Raw genomic sequence first — 22,342 nt, 5'->3', positions numbered from 1 at the left:
AGAGGGTAAACATAATATAGCTCGTTTGGCTCAGTGGTTAAAATATACTTGTGATGGTCACCTCTCCACTGCACCAGTAAATGTCTGAGAAAAATTCCTAACCACGACCACTGACTGGCCCAACACATTTATCCATCTTACTGTCCATTCCAAAAAAGAAAACACAGGTTAAGAGACTCTGGGTGAGGAGACACTGCCCATCCCTAGGACGGCCTCAGTGTGACAGTCTCAGAGAGGAGTCAAGAGTCTTCTCAATTTGACACAAGTGCCTCTTAAATCAATATGCTCCCAACAGGAAAAAAAGTCAGCTGCTCTAAGCAAATGTTCCAGAATTTGAAGAAAGAGCAGAAGCTCTATTTTTAGGGCTCAGACTGACTCCAAGTTCCTTGAGAAGACTGGGGAAGATGAGGCCATGCACATCTTCAACTAGCTATTGGGAAGTAACTGAAGCCAACAGAAAATGTGCACTACAGGCTAAGCAGAAGCAGCGCCTGAGACTGGCCCTATGGCTGACGTATCAGGGAGCCCAAGGGACTCATCAGTTGTTATTCCACAAAATGTGTGAGAACACAGATTCCATGAAAAACTCTGACAACGCAGAACGCCCTGGAGAGCTTTAAATAAGCTGAGCAAATTGAGGTCTTTTATAAAGTCAGGCTCAAACTTTATAAAGTTACAGTTCAAAGCTTTGTGTGTGACACAGTACAAGACCCAAGAGAACCATGACTGGATGTCTGGTACCTTGAAAGAGATTTTATTAAAAAACAAACTTGTAAATTAATGGATAGACTAAGAAATAATGCCTTTTTTAAAAAAATTGGGGAACAGTGTGTTTCTCCAAGGCCCATCAGGTCCAAGTCAAGCCGTTGTCCTTCAATCTAGTTGTGGAGGGTATAGCTCAGCTCCAAGTCCAGTGGCCGTTTTTAATCTTAGTTGCAGGGGGCGCAGCCCACCATCCATGCGGGAATTGAACCAGCAATCTTGTTGTTTAGAGCTCACGCTCTAACCAACTGAGCCATCCAGCCGCCCCAAGAAATAATGCCTTTTATTCTACCCAACATCTCTATGGAGCTAACCTTTTCCAAACTATAAGGATATAGCTAAGGCTATATGTCCAATTTTGTATCAGAAGAAACTATAGTGGAGATAGATTAACTAACTTACCACTAAATAGTAATGTGCAGCAAAAAAACAACAACAATGACCTAGATTCCCGAAAAGTCAGAAGACCTTGGTTCTGAAACTTATTAGATACAGAATTTGGCCTTGAAAGCAGTCAGGTTATTTGAGTCTTTAGTTTCCTCACCCCCAAAAAAGGGAGGAGGATCCACAAATTAATGTGGATCAGTTAAACAAGGGGTATAAAATGATCTCAATTCTGCAAAATACTGTAGAATGCCCTGCAACCACTGGGCACACGTTGTTTCCTCATCTCATCCCAGTACACTCTTCCTCTGAGCTGCACCACGCTGCCAGGCAGGATCAGCTGACCCTTTTCCAGATCAGTTTTCAACCAGGAACAAACTATTCTGAAAGGTGAGGTGCCGTGTGTTACTAGATATTCCAAAAAAGCACCAAATCTTTGGGTAACTTCGGCCGGCTGGTAACTTCGGCCGGCAAATATCTCCCTTTCTTCAAGGGTATTTCCAGGCTACCATCCTTATTCCAGATTCACTAAAAGCCCTGATCCACAGGTCCTGTGAAGGTTGTGTTTATATTAAACACTCCTAAAAGGTAATTCACTAGGAAGCCCACCCAGTGGAAAGAACACTTAGGGTGATCTTACTCTAAGAGTCCTAAAGCAGATTTCAATCTGATTCCTCAAACCACTGGATCAAGTCAAGAGACCTGCATTCTAATTGTGACTTTTCTATCAACTAGCATTGTTACCCTGAGCTAATCATTCGCTATGTCCTCAGTTCCTCTATTGTCATAGCGAGGGGATCATCTACGGCTTGCCAACCTGGCTGAATCATTTGGAAATCGTTTATCGATTCCTGGGCCTCACGCCACATATATACTATTAGGCCCTCCAAAGGAGGCCCGTATATATCTCACGTCTGTCACACAGCATAATCATAGATTATGAACGTCAAGTAAGCTCCGCCACACTCCCTCCCATCTTCCCAGAATCTGCTAGCCTCTCACCTGTATTCCATGTTGCTGGCATTCTTACGAGTGGCAGTTAGTTCTACCCCATTCTTTGTCCAGTAGCTGTATTCCAGGACATGAGAGCTGGAGGTGAGGTTACACTGCAGGATGATGGGGGGATGAGGGCTGTCTTCAGTACGAAGAATGATCTCCTCACTGTTGACAATCCTCGGCTCTGTAATAAGAGTGCACAATGATAGGGGCCACAGCCTTCCATTCTCGGCAGCCCTGGCCTGAAAGTTGGATGGGGAAGGATGGGGAGACTAGAAGAAGAGGGAGGGCAGACAGGACCACATGAGGAATTTCACTTTATCACTTTGGAGAAAGTCAAGAAAGGAAAAACAATGATTATAAGCAAATGACCACTAGCGCAGACAACAGCCTGAAGACCAGTTGGCCTAGACGTGAAAAGAATGGGAGTATTACAGGTGCTTGTACTGGCAACAATCCACTTACACTTTTGAATACCACCGTTTTATGATATAAGAACCACCAACCAATTCGGCCTCAAATAGAAAACCAGGCTCCACCTTGCAGTTCTGAAGACAAAGTCAGTATCATTTATGTAACTAATAAACTCTCTACGGAGACACTAGGCTTTGGAACAATAGTAGCAATAATCAGATAACACATGTATGGGTTCGCCCACATTTAAATCTGATAAACCTATGGCAAACCAGCCATGGCCATTAATTATACAGAAAAAGACAATGTAGATCCTAAAAGCAAATTTCCTGTTGGAAATCTACTGCATTTTCCAAATTTTGCCGAGGGAAAATTCTTAGGGAACCATCAGTTCTCTCCAGCCCATATTTATTCCCAAAACAAATTTCTTTCAGAATTATACCTTAAAACACATTCCATTCTGAGATAATTAAGTAGAACTAGAATGCAACATGTGTTGGTATCATGGGCTCCTAAAATTTTCAAGCTGAAAGGCTCTCAGAGTTCATGGAATCTCACTCTTTAAGAGCTAGAAAAGGTAAAAAGCCTTCTGCAAGGCCACAATTATTATTAGTGGCAGAGCTTGGTCTAGAAAACACATCTGACTGAATCCTCTAGCCCTGCCCCCAACCCCAATATACCCCCACACCTTCCACCCAAGGGTAAGTTACATATTTTATCTTCTGGTTCTATCCTGGGCTAAGATAACCTGGGATCACAAATATTATAACACAATGGAAAGAAAATTTTTAAGGCACACTATATCATCCCTGGAAGGTTCAACCTTAAAGCACTTTGAATTCCATCATTATATTAAATTCAAGATGTTTCTGTGTCTTTTGCTGTTGTTGGTTATCTTTAATCCTTTCCCAAGCTTAGCTCTTTTTCCACTTTGGGTCAAACGTTTTCAGGTGAAGTCTAAGTTAGCCATCCTTTCCCATCCACAATTAAAGGTACTTGTTTGCTTGCCTGTTCGTTCCCAGAAATCCCAGAACTCCCTTCCTGACTTCCAACTTCCCTGTACTGGCTGCTTGCTCTCCCAGCCTGTAGCAGCTCACTGACACGGCCTGTGAGGCCTAAGCCTGAGGACAGCACTCTCTCCCGCCCTGGAACATGCTGTGTTCACTGAGCAGGGAGGGGAGAGGATGGAGAAGCCATGGACACGTGGAAAACGTAATGCCCAAGGACGTCCTCACCGAGGTAGCACCGCTGGCTGCACAGCTCCTATCATCAGAGAGGCGTGTGACAGAGGAAGCAAAGCCTCAGGTTTGCTCCATTAAACTGGTTCTCACTATTGTCCAATTCTGGCAGGACATGGTTATCTTCCACTCAGCACTGGTCCTTATTGGTAACACCAAACAGGGTCTCTATGTACAGATAATGGAGGCGTGGCAGCCACTAAGACAGAAGCAGATGCACGTGAGCACGTTAGCGCAGTGGTGTCCCAAGGTTTCCAAAACACACTGGACAGAAGCCAAGTCCCTGGGCCGTAAGTGGAGCAGAGCAGCTGGGAACCCTGCAACGGAAGGCGCACACACACCATCAGCAGAAAGCATCACAATTCCAAGGAAAATCAAAACCAAGCAAAACAAAAGAGAAAGAGAACCAGTACTCCACAGAAATTAAAAAATATAAAGGCAACATTAAAACCCAAACACACTTGCAGGTTTTTACTGAATTTTTATTACCCAATTTCATTTTCTGTCCCATGTGGGACCCTCCCCCTGGTTCTTCCTCTCAGGCTGCACTGAGAAAGGGCAGCTCTGAGGATGAGGCTGACAGCTTCCGGATGGTTCCGTACAAGGAGGCCGATGTAAAGCTGCTCTTACCTGTGGCGATACACAGGACCACTGCGCTCAGGGACATTAAGAAGTTGACGACAGCAACCTGGTGGACTCTCTGTCAAGAATTCTTAGAAGACAAAGGAAAGCGTTTGTGCCCTTAAGTGTTAAAGATCCAGGAGAGTCAGCGGGAAGCGAGTGGGCATCTGAAATAGGTTTCAATAGGATTCTGCACCCCAGGAGGGCAGTGAGGTCACCTCCTGTGACGGTTGTATGTGGAAACCAGTGCCAGACCAACCTCCTCGGCCACGGGCCACCTCTGCATTCTGCACCAGGATGAAGGTGGGGCTTTTATTTCTGTGGCCGAGCAATGCCCATGAAAGTCCAAGAAAGATGACCATTTAGGAGCTCAAAATTTACCTGCCACAGACTCCTCCTTAGAAGCGGGGGGCAGGAGACCCTCATGCTAGCCATCATTCACATGTAGAAGAACGATGCTATGGCCTTGGTCCCTAAACATTGGACACATTTTGCTTCCTGTCCTACGTTTCTCAAGGAGCTTTGGAGCAAAGCACTGCCAGTAGGTCATTCTTGGAAGACTTCAACGTCCCCCTGGAGGCAAATATCCCTGGGGATGCTGAGATAATAAAACGATCTAGTCAGGATGCAATTCAGGGTGTTTAAAAAAAAGGAAGCAGCAGCCTGGCTCTCTCCAAATTAAGTGGGGTTAACTGACTGATAGGAAGTCTGGGGAGAGACCCAACTAGCCAGGGTTTCATCCAACCACATGCAGACCCCTGTAAGAAAGGAAGCCTATTTCCAAGTACACCAGGGAATGCTGTATACTCTTGGGACTGGTAGGTAGCTACCCCAAAGTCTTATCTCCTCCTATCCCCAAGGCATGATCTTTAACTGTGAGTTTACTTGTGTCAGGCTCCGGGAATAAATATCAAATGCCCGGCCCAGTCCATGCCTACCAACTTCTGCACACCTCTGTGGCCACTTGGGTCATTCTGCTTTTATAAGGAAAGGAGCAAGGGGGCAGGAGAAGGAGGCGTGCAAGGGAAAAAAACTGTTAAATAAAAGAAAAATTGCTGGGTTAAAGTTCCCCATTTTCACACAGACAAAGTTTTCTTTTCCCCTTTCCAGAAGCAGCTTCTCTGATCCAACAGTGCCGACTGCAGCAGCCTCTTTGCTTCATAGGCATCTTCTGAGTTACTATAAAGGGCAGATAACTAATTTGCTGTTTTCCATATAACTATATAGATTCAGAGCCCATGTCATATAACCTACTGTGTTTTTTCCAAATTCCTCCTAAATGTATTTTACTATTTTTATTTACTTTCTCTAAATCAGTGAGTTCTTTAAGCCAGAACTGGCTATAGGTCTCTGGGTCCTTGAAGAGAAGGTGAAAAATGCAGTAAACCTTTCCGTTAACTAGAGAATTCCCTCCATTAGAATCAGGTCAGATATGGGACTAGAAGTCTCCGTGGCTGGGAGCTCGGCTCTGTGATGGCTTCTCCCTCCAGCTGCTCCCACCATACAAGCAGCAAGAGACGTCCCGGAAACAAAAGAGCCTTGTCTACCGGTCGGGGTTTCCCTTGTACCTGCCACCCAGATGAGGGCAGGACTCTGAGCCAGCCGCTCAGCTCACCCTCACCGCTCAGAGGAACAGGGCTGGAATCTACTTTCCTCTTTTTTTCAAGACACAAGAAGAGGCTAATGTGAGTGGCTTCCCAACTATTTCTGGGGTAACCAGCCTCTGGAACGAGGACACGGTGCCAACCATCAGCCCTCAGAGTCAAACCGGTTGTGAACAGGGATTAGATGCAACTGACTTCGAAACAGCACGATGGGTTCTAAGAACATACTTTGCCGCTTAGAGTCCCCTGGCTCCTCCATAGCAAGACGCATGGAGGCAATGTCAGGCTGCTGCTTTTCAGAGGACAGGAGACCAGATGGCAGGACCAGTGAGGAGCGTACAGCAGTGCAGGGCTGATATCAGAGAAGCACATGCCACTGTTTTAGAAAAGAAAGAGCTGGGACTACAGGAATATCCAAGCAACATGCCACCCGACAACCAACACACATCACCACATCGCATCCACGGTGACACCCCCATCACAGACAGGATGACACCGAGTCACAGTGAGGGGAGAGGCTGGGCAGACACAAACTGAAAACCACAGAGGTGAAGGCAGCTATTCAGAGAGCTTCAAACAGATGAACAGAAGAAATAAAAAGTAGTTAGATTGGGGAGAGAAACAAAACTAGAAAGGCACCAGAGAATAAATCAGCAAAAGGATAGCAGGACACCTACTACAAAATTAAAGGGGAAGGAAAGAAACAATTCAACACTACCCTGGTTTGACTGCCTGGTTTGGGGAAGTTTTGAGTGGTTTTTTTTTTTTTTTTTTTTAAGCCTCCCCAGTATTCCCTCCCCACCTCTTCCCAATGCAGATGATTTTGATTTTGGATAGTTACGCATTTCCCCAAGTTCTTTGTTCCTGAGGAGAAAGACACAGAGAAGGGGTGAGGAGTAAGGGAGGTAAGGAGGACGGCAAAGAAGGGAAAAAAAGTTGCCACAGATGTTTTCGTACACTACAACCAGTAGGGTCGTGGGTTTGAAAAAACGAGACAGGGGTGGGGTGAGTGGTCATAGCCGGGGAAGAGGGAAGGAAGCAGAAGGGAAGGGGCATCGGGCCACCTCTAAGGACTACAGTACTGCTACTGTAGGGTGCTGGACTCACTCTGCAGGACGCTTATGGTGGCCTGGGCTCGAATCCATGTTATGGAGGGGTTTTGCCTCAAGTCATTCCTCTTGGGGTCGTTGCTGGCCCTGCACTCGTAAGTCCCAGAGTCCTCCAAGGTGAGCCGGGTTATTCTCAGCACACTCACGCCGTTTGACCCGTAGGCGGTGTTTACGGTGACACGGCGCTTCCGAGCACCGTCCCACAGCTGTCTGAAAGACTCTGCTCGGTTGACTTCTGCGTACCACCACTGGATCTCTGGCGTGGGGCTCCCGACCACGTCACAGTACAGCTCAAAGGCGTCCCCAGTGAGCTTAGTTTCTGACATGGGCGACTTGACAAACCCAGCTAGAGGGAGGGGGGAGCAGGAATGCAGTGACAGGCCAATCAGAAAAAAAAAGAATCAACAGGTGTTAATAGTAATTTAAAGAAAAGAAAAAAGCAAATGAGTTGCAAAGAACAAAAAGGATTCATTTTTAAACTATGAAGAGACAGTAAATAGCATTTCATACAAGCTTTCAGAAGAAGAACCACCCTGGGAAGCTTACAAAGCAAAGGCAGGCTAATTATAAGCTGGGGCAGCACAGGTGCTGGCCAGGCAGAAGCAAGCCCTCTAGAAAGCGGTCGAGCAATGGGCCCAGCTGGTAGAAGTGAGCAAGTCTGGGGGCTCGGGGAAGCGTCTCTTTCCTTAAGGCACAAATCATTACCTTTTCAAACTCAGACAAGCGATGAAAGATAACCGGAGGTGGCAGTAGGTTTATCCGCCAAGTCAGGAATTCTCTTTTGGATGAACATTTTGTTAGAGACACAGTGTCTTTTGTGGGCCTCGATAAGAAGTAGTAACTGACCTACTGACACACTGTCTTGGGAGTTCAAATTTCAACTGAAAGCGGAGCAAACCTCTCTCTCCTGTAGGATTCCATCCTGAGTTCAGGTTCGATTTTCCCCACATCCTGTTCTTCCCTAGGCCTATTACCCACAAACCACCCACTGTCCTGATTAGGCAGCCTCCACCTGAAAGCAGACCCTTAGGCACAGGAGAACAAGACAGTCTGTAGTCAGAGTGAGAATTACTACGGGTGTCAGCTCAGGAGCGGAACCAACAGTAACAGCAACCCGACTATGGCAGTGAATGGAGGGACTATGCCCTCCATAATCCTGGAAGTCCATACAACTAGAAAATCCTCCTGAAAAGTCAGTCTTAAAAATAACTGTGGTACTCACAGACTCTCTTTACATAGTTTAGTTGCCTGGCTCCAAGGGGCCAGCTCAAAAAGAATGAAAAATGCATAATGATGAATTAAACTCTATGGTGAAGGCTAGGCCTCAATAACATTGCCAGGCACTGCCCAGTAATTAAAGTTGAAACCTACTTTCACTTGCCCAAAATTTGCTTGAGGTCACACTTCCATAAGACAAGGCAGCAACGGCAGAAAGTAAAAAAAGACAAAAACAAAAACAAATTCCAGGCTTACATGAAGAACTTCGAGTGGGGTCCAGAGAAAATGAAATCACAGTGCAAGCGTACAGTCTCTCAGTATTTACCCCGCCTATAGTTCATTCCGCATTCCTACCAGTTCAGGCAATGTCCCATGGTACACGGCAAGAAGCTAAGACACGGTAGGTACTGAGTGGCTGGGCAATTCCTCTTGGGACCAAGCCAGCCCCTCTGCAGTGAGCAGAGCATGGGGCCAGGATCTACCAACATCAGACTGAAAACACCCCCGAGGAAAGGTACGAATTAAATGAACAGTTTTCCTACAGTCCAGATGCCAAGGATGCAACTGGGATAGCTGCAAACGGAGGGCACTTAGTGGACAATTTTCTGTTTATACCCATAGCAGTATTTGCCTCTGGAGATAAACTTCACCCCATGGACCACCGAACCCTAAGGGAGGTACCCTACTTACTCAAGTAGAGGTTAAGACCTCCAAATTCATACTAGTCTTTCAAATCACACAGCATCCAGAATCCGGGGAAGAAGGAATACAGTGACGAACAGCCTTAGACTCAGTGCTCTGCTTTGGGAATCCATTCTAAGCTACCTCTTCAGGTCAGTGTCAGCTCCTTATAAGGAGCTATCTACCAGAGCGCCTAAGAAGCCAGGAAGATGTCCTTCTCAGAAGCAGGGCAAGTTCTAGAATTCCCCAGGAGACACCAAGCCACCGCAGGAAGACCTGAGCTCACTTTCAGGTAACATGGTACCCAAGGAGTCAGGTCTGAGTCTCACAAACCGCCACCTGCCCACCTGCCAAAGTCAATACCAACTCATATAGATGAAAAGTAAAGGAAGCTGGTTTCGTTCACTTCATTACTGGTTCAAAAACCAGAGAAAACTGGTTACCAGTCAATTTCTCAAAAGCAGTAGAGTTATTACTGTTTTAATCATACTCTCGATCATTAAGTGGAAATCACAAAGGCCCTTATTCTCACATTCTCTGTGAACTGGGGGAGCTTATGTCCTCTCAAATGCTGATTAGCTACTTGATTATGTTCTAGATATATCTGTTAGTGGGTTTGTTTTGTATTGTTTTCCTTCTTCTGAATTGCACTTCAAAGCAGACAGATTTAAGCCTGTTTCTCAATCTCCTGACCACCCTAATGAAAAAGGCATGCCTGCTAATGTGCCGAGAACCACCAAAAACCCATCCAATTCCAGTGGAATCACGAATCCCACCACCACACAATCCCTAAGCAGCGGAGGAACTGCCTAAGCCAATACCCAGCGCACAGCACTGGCAACACTCCTGAGGAAGAAGGTGCTGAGTCGCCTTGGTCTCATTTTTCACCTACATACAGGAAAACATCCTTTGAATTAGTAAATTATATGATGTACATTGCAACAAATTTATCTAAAAATAAGATTAAAAATCCTTTAAAACACTATCAGACATCTATCTGTGCTCTTTGAAAGCTATTATTATCAGACGTATTATCAACAAGTAACATATTTTCTAATTATGTGTTAAACAATGCGCTAAGCACTTTATCTCAATCCTCACAACAGCCTTGTAAGGTATATGCCATTATAATCCCCTTAAAGATGTGGGAACTAAGGCCCAAAAAAGTTCAGTACTTTGCCCACACTCACAAACTAATAGTGAAAAAGTCTGGCGTGGAATCCAGGTGCATCCAAAGCCAAAGTATGGTCTCCTAACACTTTCCACAACTACAATCAATGTGCCTTACTAGACTGGAAAAGTTGTTTGTAGTTATTTGAAAGTTGAAAATATTTTTTGTCACCACTTAAAATGAATTGATTATTTATGGCGAGGAAAAGTGCGGACCCTCCATTGGAATGCACAGCACAGCGTGATCACAGGCTCCTTAAAATTATAATCCTAGTAAAGAACGGAGATAGAGGAACAGAGTTCCTAATGCGCGTTGCGCATGTGTGGGGGGCGGGGGTGGGGGAGGAGAAAAGTGAGAAAACAGAAGGTGGTTCTGAAGCAAAACTTCCCCTAGTTCTGACAAGTCCATCGCTCTTGAGAGAGCTAGCTTCAGAGGAGGAGGAGTTTTAAAAGACATTACCACGTTTCCCCGAAAATAAGACCTAACTGGAAAATAAGCCCCAGCATGATTTCTCAGGAGGACATCCCCTGAACATAAGCCCTGATGACTCTTTTGGAGCAAAAGTTAATGTAAGAACCCGTCTTATTTTGGGGGAAACACAGTAGATGCATTTCTCTGGTTTTGTGGTCAGTGCCAAATGAATAAAGGGCGGGCGGCACCTGAAATTTCTTAAACCTAACATTTTACAAAGTGCTTCCACACACACATCACATCTCATTTTGTTACATAATTTCAGTTTCGTAGGGCAGATGTAGATACAGGTTCCTGACTTGCCCACCACCACGTAAGAACACAGGTCTTCAGCTTAGTCTACACTTCTTCCCAGCACACCACACTGCCTCTAAACAAAGTTAAGCAGAGGATTCCTTGACAGCTGAGCACTCACCAAAAACATGAAAATACATCTATTTCTTCTCCTAGCAGGAGGTTAAAGGAAAAAAACAAAAGCAACCCTGGGTTCCAGACCACTGCAACAAAGTATCACAATAAAGCCAGTCAAAATCTTTTTGCTGCTGTAGGGTCTTGCCCTCAATTTGTAAAAAACACAATATCTGCCAAGCGCAATAAAACAAGGTATGTCTGTACTGTGAAATCACAATTAGCAAGGGACAGTTATTTGTAGCAACCATCTATCTCATTATCCATCCAAAATTAGCTCCAATTCAGGAAAAGAGAACCAGCCGGCCAGAGCAGCAGCATCAGGAGGCAGGCAGCTCAGAGCCTGACTCCCTGCCCACCCTGTCATTACAAGGGCGTTCACACCAATGTGAGCCCTCACACAAGAGCACACATCTGCCTCAGGCTGGGAGGCCAGCAGAAGCATCTGTTTGATCTCTGAGCCAAAGGTCATCCAATAGTTTAGGAAACGCTTAACTTCAGAAAAGCCACCTCCCGCCCCTTCCCTGCCATCATCTCTACCCACTGCAACACTTAACTGGGCTCAGATGTCAGACAGGTTTGAGAAAAATACTAGCATCAGTGCAATCAGCTCAACAGTGATAAAGAGGGACACGGTGGTTGGTCCCTGGCTTGGGGGAGGGTGGCAGGCAGAGTACAGGGAAAAGCATAATGGAAACCTGCATAACTGGGGGTGTGGGATGGGAGGCAAAGATGACAACTAGGGCCAGCAACCAGAGAAAGGAGGCGCTCCCTGGCAGGAAAAACTGGATGTGTAAATATGTAGCTGAGAGTTCTCAGCAAAAGGGAACACGGAAGAGCAAACTGAGTCCAATCCCAAGAAATCTGCTTTTACATACGCCCTAAGGAAGCAAAGAACTAGCATCACTCCACAGAGGAGGGACCATCCGTAATTTTTTACAGCCAAAATTCTTTTACCTCCAGGGCAATCACTGTCTCCTTCTCTCTCAGCTTACTACTGCCAAGGCCAGGCCTTTAAATCTAGCCCGCTTTTGTCACCTTTCACTTTTTTTTTTAACACCTGTTACCTTCAAGCCCCTCTGTACCACTAATTCCCTATAGGTGGCTTTATGCCTCATAACAAAGAGGAACTGACAGCCAAGGACACAGGAGTATTTCCCCAGCCCCCATCCCCACCTCTCTCTCTAATCACGTACCTCAAAAAGAAGACTGAGAGGGACAAACTAATATTGTGGCTATGGGCACAGTATTTCAAATCTGTCCAAATAACTCCGAACAGCTACAAGGCTGTATACACAGGCTACTACACAGCCTGCCTACCTTTACTGTTAATTTAAGAAACAAGTCACTTACAACTATTCTTAACACCACAGGCAGGTCATAAGTCCATATGCACTCATTCCGTGTGTACCCAAAAGGGTAAGGCAGGCCCGAGGTGCTGCGAGTAGATGGAAATGGGGTAACCTCATTCGCTGCCAGAAGGAGGTATATGGGTCTGATCTCATGGATTAGTCTGATCTGTAGACAGAGATGGCAGCAATTACAAAGCATTTTCCCAATTCAAACCTATTCCTTTCACAGCTGCCTCTATCAGGCAGACATAACAAAGGCTTGGAAATTAACACTGTCCTCATCACTAGCCTCTAAACTCAGGCCCACCCTTTATTCTGAAATTATACCATCGCAACAGCTAAAGGAATCTGCCGGGCATATTTTAGCCAGCCTTCTGCTTTGGAGAAATAGGAAAACCGAGTTCAAAAGAGACTACGGTGTTTCCCCAAAAATAAGACCTAGCTGGACAATTAGCTCTAATGCGTCTTTTGGAGCAAAAATTAATATAAGACCTGGTATTGTATTATATTATATTGTATTATATTATGTTATACCCAGTATTATATTATATTATATTATATTACCCAGTATTATATTGTATTATATACTATACCCCGTATTGCATTGTACTGTATTAGATTAGATTAGATCCGGTCTTACAGTATAGTAAAATAAGACCAGGTCTTATATTAATTTTTGCTCCAAAAGACGCATTACAGTTGATGGTCCGGCTCGGTCTTATTTTCAGGGAAACACAGTATGTAGTTTAGTGATTGAAAGCAGGTCGCCTGGAGATACCATCACTGTCTTAGGCAGAAGACAAACTCTCGGAGTCTCTCCCTAATCTGCAGAATGGGGCCAATGATAGCGGCAACCTCACAGGGTTACTGTGAGGATTATATTAAATAACAGCTGAAAACAGGCCTGGCATACAGTAGGCAGCCAGTAATGCCAGCATTCTTATGTCTCCAGAGAGATGATGCTTAATAGGCCACATGCAGTAGCCTTCAGACTGGGAAGCAAAAACTTCACATCCAAATGAATTACAACTTAGAATTCAAACTTCTTCAAGAAACAACAAAAATTAACCTTAGCCTGAGAACCAGAATAGAAATACTAATTGCAAAAGGCAATGAAAAGAATTCTTCATTCCATCCTATCCTCAGAGCCAACTAGAATGGGGGGGGGGGGGATGAAAACAGCCACACGACTCAGAGAGTTAACAAATGTTATTACAGAGTTATAAGCGATTAAATCTGATATTATGAACAATGTGGAAAGCCAACAGGTAATGAGAGTAAAAAGAGGCAAAATTCTCCTTAAAAACAAAAAATAATAAACCCACCAATAACAAATCAAGCTGTTCAGCAATGCTATATGGGAAGATACTGAATATTAGGCAAGCCAAACTGTAAATTCACAAAATGTAAGACAGAATGGTACTTACAGGATTTTGGATCATGTCAGATTAGTTTTGGTCTAAAACGGAATGTCAGCTTTTACATCATTACCTCCATAACTTAAACCCTTGGAGCAGTTTCTTCAAATGGCAAGGATGCCTCCTACTTAGCACGGTATAGCGTGAGCCCTGTGCTACCTGTGGACGAGTTCTGTCTGTCACTGTAAAGCTCTATGCAAATGGCAGGTTACCTTAGGACAGGTGAGGGATGCGCATCTGTTAAGGCTGTTCTTCAACAAGGATTTTCACTCAGTCCTGTTGTCGATTCCTACCCACAGTCTAAGCATGATCTACCTGGATCCTTCGGTCTAAAAGTCCATGACCAAAACAAAGTTGTAAGTATGATAAAAAGCTATGTGCTTCTTTCATCCCAGAAAACACATACAAACAAAATTTTGTATATAATACGGGGTGTCCCAGACCCCAGATTATACAGCCTGAGTCTTGACTGTCCGGCTGTTGGGTGAGTGGACAGATAGCGGAGGCTCTCTCAGGCGTAGAGCACGCCTTACAGAGAAAGGAGCCGTGGTTTACAGCCTCTGGGTTGGATTCTTCAACTTCTTCAACCTCATGGAGAGAGTCACATGAAAAATGTATGTAGAATTACTCTGTAACCGGTGCAGCTATAAATATAATATAAGATGGCCTTTTATACAAGCACGCTGCTCTGCAATTTAACAGATGGTCTAAGCCAGCCTGGGTGTTCTGTTGAGGTACCTCCAAAGCCGTGTGGGAGAAAGTGGGGTGGTGGGGACAGGGCTCAGAGACTCGCACACGTCTAATTGTGCTTTTTCTGAATTTTTCCAGCTCCCAAAAGAAAAAAAGCAATGAAAACAACTGACCCAAAGAATTTCAACAAGTTTCAAATTGAAAGTGACATTAAATAAGGTAGTTTCCAGCAATTAATTTTAAAAATTGAAATTCTGGTTTAAAAAAAGGTCTTATGAAAACAGAATTTGACACATGATCTAAGCAATAGAAGGGTCTGGAAATTTTTAACAGCAAAGGAACAATCAGCTCAGAAATGACCCCTCACATTTCTTCATGCTCCAGGGCTCAGCAACACTTGCCTGTGACCCTATATCCTTGAACAAGGGCTGAAAACTCTACTTATACATTATTGATCAGAAAATCCTAGCCACTTAGTCTACGCTTTTAAGCTTCAGTATTAAAGACACTCCTTGAAACTAAACATTTCTGCCTCAAGCCAAGGAAGAATGAGGCATTTTAATTTAATCTTGAGCAAAGAAAGTGAGGCTAAATATAGATCAGGTCCCATTTGACTGTGACATCAAACTGACCATAACCTTAATTTTTAAAAACTAAGGATGTGTCCAATGGAAAAATACACAAACTGCTGTCAAACTAGTCTTTTTAGGAAAGTTTAGAAAACCTACCTAAAAACCCCACAAATAGTACTCCAGCTGTTGGTCAGCACACAAAGGGAAAGCTAGTTTTGCTAGCCATTAAAAACCAAGGCTGTCTCATCCAAAGGAAACAGACAAATGCATGTAAACCAGCTGTATCTCAAAGAGTGTTCTTAATGAAAGGTTTGGTTTTAAACAATGAAACCCTTACATATTTAAGGAAATGCTCATACAAGCTCTCTTGTCCCAAGAGACTGTCAAAAATAGCTGTGGGCCAATCTAGAATTACACCCAAATGGAACTCTGAAGCCAGAAACAATTTTTCTTTTGTGGGGGTAGGGGGTGTAGGGGGGAGGGAACAGTTACAGAGCATTTTAAAAGTATGCCTCAGCTGACCCTCGTTAGGATTTATTAAAGGCAAAATGAAAACAATATGCTAGAAAGGCTAAATACTCCAGTTAAATAAACCATTCTCAAAGCCATGGGTAATTACTAATCAAAAGCTAATCTCCACTAATCACTTTTTGTGTGAAATTCACTTGTCTATAGATTCAGTATAATTTTTGATAACAGCTCACTTCTCTGTCCCTGACAATATATCACCAATCAGGATTTAAATGTTCAAGATAACACAATTCAGCTAATTCTTCCAGCAAATAATACAACTCATCTCATTCTTTCATCCTCCTGTATCTCACAAGCATGATGAACACAAGTAGTCCAAGCTGATAGTCTGGATATAATCTAGAAGACATTTTAACTGAAAGAGGTGGGAAGCCCCTCCCCGACCTTCTTTTAAACAACCATTCCCAGAAGTCACAGTGTCCAATACTTTGTACACAGGAAAATTCAATCTTGGACTCACATCCCAGGATGTTGGTTAATATAGTCCCAGTCTTCCCAGCTGATGAATTATTTCCAAAATACAAATAGTTTACAGTAGAAACCACACTGGAAACTCTGTTATTATACATAAAAGGCAAACCTTTTCTTAGGTGGCAGAATCCTAGAATAGTGCAGACTGCTGGGCCCCAACTTCAGAGACTCTAATGCAGTGGGTGTGAGCGCGGCCCAGGAAAGCGCATTTCTAACAAGTCTGCAGGCGAGCTGCAGTGCTGGTCTACAGACCACATTCCAACAACTAACGACTTAGCTTGAAATTAACTTTTTCAGCTTTTTCAACAGAAGGAAAGTAAAGGCTCAGGAGCCATGTAGATATTTCTGAACTATATAAAGATTCTCCTAGTAGCTGAGTCTGTGTTCATAACCAAAAGAGGGAATGTAGCTAAAAAACTGTCATTCACTATGACTGCATACTGACTTTTATCCTGTATTTGTTCCATTTATCAATCTACAAATTGAAAGCATGCTTTTAACTCAATTTACCATTTATTAAGGGCCAATTTACTAAGGACTGTGTACAGGGACAATTAAAATAAACTTTGCTCCTAAAGAGAGCACAAACTTGTAAGACATGAGACAGAAAATAATTAAAATACAACTGATAATGACCACTTTTAACAGATGTACGAAAGAAAACAGAAACAGAAGAAATAACTAATTTTGCGGGGGGAGAGGGTTCATGTGCACACAGAAAGCTTATGCATAAAATCTGGGTCTAGCCTTGTCAGTTGTGGGGAGAGGGGAGGGAGGTTGCCCTTGCTCTAAAAGGAAACAGTTATAAACACAGTGTTGAGAAGTAGCAGGAATGAGTAGTTCTAGACAAAGCTGAAAAAATCCAACGTTTTTTATCACTTTTATATGCCAAGCACCTATTCAGCACTCATGCTACTCAGAAATATAAGATAGTCTATATAGTCTCAAAACCTCGTAATTTAGGGAAAATGACAAACATCCCATAGGCTAAGCAGCTTGAGTTTTTTTCTACAGAACAAGCTGTGTGACTGATCTGACTGGTGGCATTATGAAGGACGGATGAGAAGTAAAAAGAGAGTTAGGAAACTCCTTCAAGAATCCAAATGGAAAATGAGTCTGAACCACCGTGTTTCCCCGAAAATGGACCATCAGCTCTAATGCGTCTTTTGCAGCAAAAATTAATATAAGACCTGGTCTTATTTTACTATAAGACCGGATCTAATCTAATCTAATATAATACAGTACAACGCAATACTGGGTATAATATATAATACTGGGTAATATATAATATACCAGGTATAATATTCTTATATCCGGTCTTATATTAATTTTTGCTGCAAAAGACGCATTAGAGCTGATGGTCCGGCTAGGTCGTAGTTTCGGGGAAACACGGTGCTATTAGCCTTTACAAAGACTCCTTAACCTTTCATAAAAGCAGTACACACATTCGGTTCAAAGATAATCATGGGAAATGCTTTTTCTTGGGAAAAAGTTCATACTTAATCCCAACCAAATTTTCTCAACTTTTAGTAAGGAAAATGTATGCAATCTCAGCCTAAACCCTAAGGCTATCATCCCAACTCTCACCCCACTCTACAGTAGAGTACTGAAAAGCAAACAAATAAAAAAAGCCAATTTGACACAGGCCAAATGATTCTAGAGAAAAAGTCCACAGGAATAGTACCTCCTATTTTTGACTGTGATAAAAGTTTATGAAGTACTGCTATGTTTATGTTCTGTTTCCTACTTTTCTGGTCCTCTTCAATATTTCTGTAAAGATTAACCAGACATGGTTTTTGGAAAAATAAGACCAGCAACACCCAGGAAAGTGACCAAGAGATTCCCCACTTCAACAATGCCACGGAATGGGAAATTTCTTTTACCCCTCTTGGCCCCAATGATCTCTCAATTTAAAAAATTGAGGACATTCAATAGAACTACAGAGTCTTACTGTGAACTTTTTAAAAATTATGAAATGAGACAAATTTGACTCACCTATGGGCCATACTGACAATATGCTGAAATTGCAAACTTTCTCACTATTTTAAGTCACGACACTGGCAAAATTATTTAAATGGTGAAATTAAACAAATGAGTTCAAGGAATATTTGCTTTTACACACTGTTCGCCCCAAATTCTCAATAATTTATGTAATTATAATTCATTCCAGGAATTTCACTTGCATCCCCAAAAGGGGTAGTAACATGAAGAAAGTGTTACATTTAAACAGGACAAGAAAAAAAAAGGACACCAGCAAATCCTTGTGAAAACAATAAGCAATTTCACCCCACCTCCCCCATCCCATCCCCTCACACCCCTCTTAAATGGACACTTAACATACATTCAACTTGCTGTTACCATTATGGGGAACCTGGAGGTTGTGTTGTATAAGATCAAGCAACTAGAGTGGAGCTATCCCAGAGTAAAACTCCAGGTCAATTAAATTCCAATTCTAAACATAGTATATTTGTGATTTACAAACTTTTCCCAAGAACTCTGAGCAATAATTTTCTAAGAACCCCTTTGATTGTTAAATAACTGTCTCAAATTTACATGTTTCTAGTCCTACAAAGTACCTCCAAATTCCTGAGTTGTTTCTCTCTCTCTCTCTCTCTCTCTCTCTCTCTCTCTCTCTCTCTCTCTCTCTCTCTCAAAACTGATAAATCCTTAGCCCTATTCTCCTACATTCAGTATTACCACGTTTCCCCAAAAATAAGAGCGGGTCTCATATTAAGGTTTGCTCCAAAAGACGCATTAGGGCTTATGTTCAGGGGATGTCATCCTGAAAAATCATGCTAGGACTTATTTTCCGGTTAGGTCTTATTTTCGGGGAAACACGGTATTTCATAGCTATACCCCCATTCGCTCAAATAACTTCCCCATTAACCAGAATCTCTTGCTTTACTGTAAAGTACGCAGTATATAATCAAGCCCTACTTCCCTGATTTCAAATGGTACTATACAAAGATCAATGAACCCTAACATTTGCAAATGGTAGTTTTCTATTTAGTCTGAGAATATTATCATACCTAGTAAAATTATAAACTCAGGCACAGAACAGGCCAAGACTGTAGGCTAGCACTGACTCTCTAGAACGTATTATCAGGTACTCTCTGATACTGTTTCAGAAATTAATACCAAACTGCAGGGTAATAAAATGCTAGACATATCAATTTAAATTGTGACTTTAAAAAAGGTATATTAATGTATAGAAACTATTCCATCTAATAACATACGATGCTATACATATAACAAATATGACACATATGTTAAAACCCAAAACGTCAGTTCCCTTGTGTGTACAATCAGATTGAAATCAATGATTTCTAAGATTCTTTCAGCTCTAATATTCTGTAAGTCTACATGCTATAAATGGTAAATTAATTGAAATGCAGTATTCTATGAACTCATGAAGAGCCTAGGGAATACTGAGTTTGTGAAAAAGTGTGTGTGTGTGTATATATATATATGTATGTGTGTGTGTGTGTGTGTGTGTGTGTGTGTGTGTATATATATATATATAGTTGTTGTTTTTGTTTTGTTTTTTTCTTATTTCATTGGGTAACTGTATTTTTTCCAGGACCCATCAGCTCCAAGTCAAGTTGTCCTTCAATCTAGTTGTGGAGGGCGCAGCTCAGCTCCAAGTCCAGTCGTCACTTTCTATCTAGTTGCAGGGGGCGCAGCCCACCATCCCATGCGGGAGACGAACCGGCAGCCTTGTTGTTGAGAGCTCGCGCTCCAACCACCTGAGCCGTCCGGCCGCCCACCAGCAGCTCAGCTCGTTGTCGTCTTCAGTCTAGCTGTGGAGGATGCAGCTCACTGGCCCATGTGGGAATGAAACCAGCAACCTTGATGTCAAGAGCACACATTCTAATCAAGCTAACCAGCCGCCCAAGAAAGTATATTTTAAAAGATTATAAGTTATTTGGAAATCAGGATGTCTGTAATTTTATATTCCCACAATGCCTTGCTGCACATATGCTCAATATTTGTCCAAAGAATGGTAAGAAAAACAATTCTCATTAATCGAGGATTAAGGATAAACCCTTTCATTAAATTTCAACCTATTAACTTAAAATGTACTAGTAATCATTAGTATGTAAATGAACAGTGTAATAAATGAAACCATCTTTCTTTGATCAGGGGAGTTTTTTATATCAGAGCCATTTCCTGAGTACCAACAGAATCATAAATTCTAGGAGACCAGACTACGGTATATTTGAATTTACCACCTAGAAGTTATTTTTAGAAGCTATTTTTAGACGTTATTTTTATTTAAAAAAAAAAAAAAAAAAAAATCAAATCCCTAATGTCAGTTTGTTTTCTTGCTATCCATGCACTCATCCTAACAAGCAAGAGAATAAAAACTGAGTGTAAAATAGATTTTGATTGGAGATTTTATTTTAGTTAGAATGCAACTTTCCCACTCTTTTCCAGATTAGGTCCCGATGCTGTCCATCATCAATTCTAAAGGAGAAGGAAGTTCAAATTCCCTGTAAACCTCTTAGAATCAAAACCAAACTGCCCAGAAATCTGTTTCTTTGCAAAAATAACCTTTAAGAGAAGCATCTGTGGGGCGAAGGGCAGGGAGTAGGATATTTTCTAACTGTTCTTTAAAAAAATTTCCAGATTGCTCGATACAGAAGTGAGTGTCTGTGAAAGCAAATTCATTATGACAGCAGCTACTCTGTACTGATTGTTTCCACAGGTCAGGCAGAGCCCGAAGTGGATGGTATAATTCACCACAAGAACACAGCCTCCCCCTTAGGGCTGTTACTGTTCTCCAGGTGTGCAGAGGATGCCCCCCCGGGCGGGCAGTTCTAATTCCAGGGCTCAAAACATGACATGTGCTGACTGCCTCGCTGGTAATGACGCTCTGTTTACTATGGACAATTAGAACTAAGTCATATCCATGTACATGATTTAATTCAAAAACATGTTTATCTTAGAATGACGGTCACACAGCACGTTCTACATCTTTCTCCTCAGTGTAAGCAGTTCAGGCCTCTATCACTACACACCACCCCGTTATCTAAGTTACCCATGTGGAAATTCTATGCGGGCCTGTAAGTTTAAAAAACATTTGGCATGGCTAACTGTCACCTACTGTTTTAAGCACTCCTTCCCAGTAAACCGGACCTCCAGTTCTTAGGGGCAGATCTCCAAGCTGGTTCCTAAAACCACACACCCTTAAGATGTACTTTCCACCAAGGGATGAAAACTAATAGCACTTCTGATCCTTGCCCAAGCGGGGACTTAACAGCACACTTCTGCAGCGCCCTGTCACATGTGTATTCTTGAAGTTCAACACCTGGGCAAAGGACAGACAGCTCTTCTCACAAAGAGGCTGACAAACCTTGCGATAAAAATTATTTTACCAAGTCCATTTTGCACAGGGTGATTATCTTTGTGTGCTGTTTTATAGGTTCTTCCTCAAAGGGATCATCTTTTCTTTTGGTCTTATTTCAAACATAGACACATGTATTAACGCAAATATTTTAATCATCAACTTTGCAAAGTATCTATAAGAACTCTTCCATGCAGATATCAAGACTGACCAAGCAGACTGTGAACCAAAGGTAAGAAAACATCCTTGGGCAAAAACTTCAGGTCTATAAAAGGGTCCCCCATTTTATCAATTAAAAACCCTGCTCCTCCGACCCTAAGGATTCTTCGGAACAACTAGGGGACTCACTCTTCCCCAAACAGCTCTACTTTTACCTAATTAATAAACTGAAATTCCACTTATTTTTTTAATTAAAAATATAAAAAACTGCTGCTAAAGGTTGAAAACTCCTAAATCTAATTCTTGCCCCAATCTAACAGTTAGATATACTATGGTCTAAAGAAGCTGTAATTTAGTTGTAGGACCCTTATTGAATCCTGTTCACTAATGTTCTATCCACGAAACTCTGCTCCCTCCGACTCTCCAGGAAATCGCCATATTCAGTCAACAATCCAAACCTATTACCTCTCCTTTCGTAACGACTACGTATTTGCACTCTCATAATCTGTTTCAGGTCTTCATTACCTCGTAATTCCACAGTGAGGTGGATGATTGGGTTACATTACTTACCTACGCAGTGTCCCAAACACCAGCAAAATAGCACTGCTTCTCTTGAAAAGGGGCACCAAAATTGTATCCAGAATGCTTTCACTAAAAATCAGCAGTTGTCCCAGGAATGATGCACATAGCTAACCTGTTACATGTGTGAACACTCTAGACTTCCA

The 22,342-nt window shown here is 42.5% G+C and overlaps 1 protein-coding gene across 1 annotated transcript in view; it reads right to left on the bottom strand.

The window, feature by feature from the left end:
• The window catches only part of NPTN (neuroplastin), a 63,474-nt gene that overhangs the window by 24,987 nt on the left and 16,145 nt on the right, over nucleotides 1-22,342 (bottom strand). Inside the window, exons 2-3 of the mRNA XM_019735938.3 lie at nucleotides 7,127-7,474; nucleotides 2,149-2,326 (exon numbers count right to left, since the gene is read on the bottom strand). Coding sequence (XP_019591497.1) covers nucleotides 2,149-2,326; nucleotides 7,127-7,474 — 526 coding nt within the window. The remainder of the gene's footprint in view (nucleotides 1-2,148; nucleotides 2,327-7,126; nucleotides 7,475-22,342) is intronic.

The sequence above is a fragment of the Rhinolophus sinicus genome, chromosome 3 (assembly GCF_057876585.1).
Source record: "Rhinolophus sinicus isolate RSI-liver-muscle chromosome 3, RSI-T2T, whole genome shotgun sequence".
NCBI classification, from domain to species: domain Eukaryota; kingdom Metazoa; phylum Chordata; class Mammalia; order Chiroptera; family Rhinolophidae; genus Rhinolophus; species Rhinolophus sinicus.
Note: the sequence above shows the minus strand (reverse complement) of the source record. Positions and strands in the feature narration are given on the sequence as shown.